The following is a 3,491-nucleotide window of genomic DNA, read 5'->3' on the forward strand; positions in this document are numbered from 1 at the left end:
AATCAATTTTAACTATGTTGTCCCTCCAAAACTTAAAGTCGCAAGGACGACACACAAATAAGGCATAATCTATGAAACTCAGGATAGTTACACACCGAATGATGGACACCCACTTTCTAAGTTTAAAGCAATCAAAGTTCTCATTTAAGGGTTGGACATCCCAAGTTTTTTACACATTGGAGAGGACATGACATATTGTTTACATGCTAAACATGTGAACTTCCCCACCCACGGGAGCCCCCCGTCCCCAGTTTGTAAAGTGATGGACATAGATATACTTTGTGTATTTGCGACCAGGGCAAAACAATCTTAAATACATCGATTTCTAATTTCTTGCAAAACAATCTTAAATACATTGATTTCTAATTTCTTGCAAAATGTATTATTTTGGTGTGTAAAGATATTCTGCCACTATCCATGCGAGGGGGTTGGGTGTTATCTCACAAAAGTTTCTGCAAAGGGAAGATCTCCCAGAAGTCCGATCGAACCGAGAAAGTCGATGATGATTCGCGAGGCCGGTCAGAAGCTAGTGCTTGTTACCAGGAGCTTGCTTTTCTTCTGCATCTGCATATTATGCCTTGCCCATGCCTTCGCCGTTGCACTGGTGGACCTCCAATTTCGTCAGAATACATTCAAGATCGCGCTCTTCGCGGATCTGCATTACGGAGAAGCTGCCTCCGAAGAATGGGGACCTGCTCAAGACCGGAACTCCACGCGCGTAATGTCCGACATCCTCGATCTGGAGAGACCAGGTGAGAGAGACAGCTACATGTAAGAGCTTTCTTGGCGTACGCTATCTGAAGAAAAGCCAATGGGGTTTCCTACTGGCGCAAGGATACAGCAGTAGGGAATTAGGGTACTGGCAGGGTATTGTGATAAATAAGGTTTTTTCTCTTGGTGCACGGCTTATTAACGAGGCTCTCTTGTGCCTCCTGCTCAGATTTGGTAGTATTTCTGGGAGACATCCTAACTGCAAACAACATGGCTTCTCCCAATGCCACCAAGTATTGGAACGAGGCCCTATCCGCAACCTGGGAAAGGGGCATCCCTTGGACATCTGTATTTGGAAATCATGACGATATGCCTTTCGAATGGCCGATCGAATGGTTTGGTAGTGATGGGATTCCCGGTACAACATTATCTCTATCATGCCAGTACCTCTTTTCTTTGCATAGTGTGGAGCGCGTGTGAATGAGTCATTTTGTGCTACCATGTACGGCGTCCATGCGGCAGGGGAAAACCAGATCACTGAGTATTTCAGGGGCACGACTAGAGCCGAACTTTTTGCCAACGAGATGACTTATGAGCTTAGTCAGTCTAGGCATGGGCCCAAGTCACTTTGGCCAAGCTTATCAAACTATGTCCTCCCAATCAGGCTACCTTCCAATCTGAATTCTTCAAGCGCCCCCGCAGTGCTCTTGTATTTCCTAGATTCCGGAGGGGGTTCTTATCCAGAAGTGATATCAGCTCCTCAGGCAGCCTGGTTCCATGAGACTTCAACAGTATTGAACCCTGACCGCAGGTAAGTAGCGAACCCCTTTTTTTACCTCAGTGATTCCATGACGATCTTGTGAATGATACGAGATAAAGTCAATGGTTATTCTGTCTATTGTGAAGGATAACAGAGCTGGCCTTTTGGCACATACCAACATATGCCTATACAAAGGTTGCTTCCACTCCAGGATCTTCGATTCTGCCTCCTTGTGCTGGCTCAATAAACGAAGAGCAAGTTGATCCTCAGATAAAGGAGTTTGGGTTCATGGACATCCTCTCCGCCAGACAGTCTGTTAAGGTTTGATCAATCTATCTATCTCTGTAAGAGAAAGCTCTTATCTAAATGGAAGAACATGTACACATATCGCTAGTGAATAAAGGGCAGTAGGGTATACACCCAAAAACAACAACCTTGAACCCACATCCCCCCCAACAGCCTTTCATGTTTTTTTTAAATAGAAAATGATATTGCCCTAATGGCTTTGTGCTTTTAATTTTTGGTAGCACAGGCTTCTTTTGTGGGGCACAACCATGGCCTAGACTGGTGCTGCCCACACAGAGGAATGCACCTGTGCTTCGCAAGGCACACCGGGTATGGAGGATATGGAACTTGGACAAGAGGAGCTCGCATATTGGAGCTGGAATTATCTTATCTCGAGGAATATGAAGAAGAAGAAAAGCCAAGACGCCAATTTGCACGATCTGACAATTACATAAACTCAGCTTTATCTGGCCAAGCAGCAGGTGCTGGCAGGGCTGGAATATCGGTCAGGATAAGCACTTACATTCGATTGGAAGATGGCTCCATCACTGGTTGGCTCGACCTTAAGTAGCTCTCCTGGTGCTTACCCTCACGCTCCTTTGTGATTGAAAGTATCCTTAATAATATGCCTGCAATGGCAATGTTACATCGATAGCTAATGTTGTTAGACACTACATGGATGCAGGCTTTAGATGGTTTGGCTTTGAAACTCCGTGGGTCAGAGTCTCAAACTGATTCTGTCGAACACTCAACTTGATACCTGTCTCTTTGTGATAGTTTGGGAGGTTGAGTCAAAGATTTTAATTGGCTTGGCTGGCATTGTTGGCCAGGCTCACTGACCGTGGCATCATTGCGAAGCTCGAATGTTGTGATGTTTGTTGATGTTCTCTCTATGGTATCCTTGCACAACAATGTATTCAAATGTTTGTCCGATCAGCATTTCGGCATATGACAATATGTGATAACATAACATGATCAAAAGACCGCCTTGTTGGTCTCATACAGACTCATAGTATACATGGATCCCATTGTTGTGTGGGGATCTTGTGCATCCAATTAACCACACAAGCACTCTGTACATGCCATCCTACCCACCATATATAATCACAATATTGTATGTAGCCTTATGTCATTGAGTTACATATCTCTTGTAAAATACCATACTTCTTGCCAGCTAAGAACTGTTTTCATCATATGCAAAAATAGATTTTTTCCTTCAAACAAGTCATCTTTTCAAAGTGTGGTGCTGGTTGAAAAGGCACGGCCCATGTCCTTAATGCACTTGATCCCATCTCCTTGTGTTTGACATTCTACACCCATATCACCACAGGCTCAAGATCTTCCCAGGTGAATGGACCACTTGAACCCTATAATTGAGGAGATTGGTGTAGAATATATATATTTTTGTAATAAAACATGTGATACGATGCAAAAGGCTTCTCAAAAGCCTCAATAATGTCCCTCATCAATGATGTTTGGGATCCGTAAGGTCTCATTTGTGTCATGCACATTCCCACCAGCAAAATATGGCATTTTGGACTAGACATGAGAAGGACAAGCTCGTGAGAAGCTAGTGCTCGGGAGGTCATCAGACAGCTTCTTCCGCTTGACCAAACTTGTAATGTGCATTAGCAAACTCATTCTTAGTTGTTTCTTTGATCAAACTAGAAGTTACCAAAGAACCATGCATCAGACTAAATAGAGACCTATTGAATATGCCAGCTACACCTAGCAT

General features: G+C 43.8%; 1 protein-coding gene across 2 annotated transcripts; it reads left to right on the forward strand.

Moving 5' to 3' along the window:
• Window positions 1-407: 407 nt before the first annotated feature.
• LOC148017063 (putative inactive purple acid phosphatase 16) lies at window positions 408-2,977 on the forward strand. Of its 2 annotated transcripts, XM_087663041.1 has the most exons (6): window positions 413-752; window positions 941-1,129; window positions 1,234-1,522; window positions 1,618-1,792; window positions 2,004-2,335; window positions 2,442-2,977. In XM_087663041.1, the coding sequence occupies exons 1-5, from the start codon at window positions 500-502 to the stop codon at window positions 2,325-2,327; spliced, it is 1,230 nt and encodes a 409-aa protein (XP_087519167.1). In that variant the 5' UTR covers window positions 413-499; the 3' UTR covers window positions 2,328-2,335; window positions 2,442-2,977. The 2 variants fall into 2 exon arrangements, with proteins under 2 accessions (XP_087519168.1, XP_087519167.1); XM_087663042.1 differs by lacking the exon at window positions 2,442-2,977 and having other exon boundaries at window positions 408-752; window positions 1,999-2,187.
• Window positions 2,978-3,491: the final 514 nt, after the last annotated feature.

This window comes from Lygodium microphyllum, chromosome 22 (assembly GCF_053477565.2).
Source record: "Lygodium microphyllum isolate KBCC chromosome 22, Lygodium_microphyllum_v1.1.10, whole genome shotgun sequence".
Taxonomy (NCBI): Eukaryota; Viridiplantae; Streptophyta; class Polypodiopsida; order Schizaeales; family Lygodiaceae; genus Lygodium; species Lygodium microphyllum.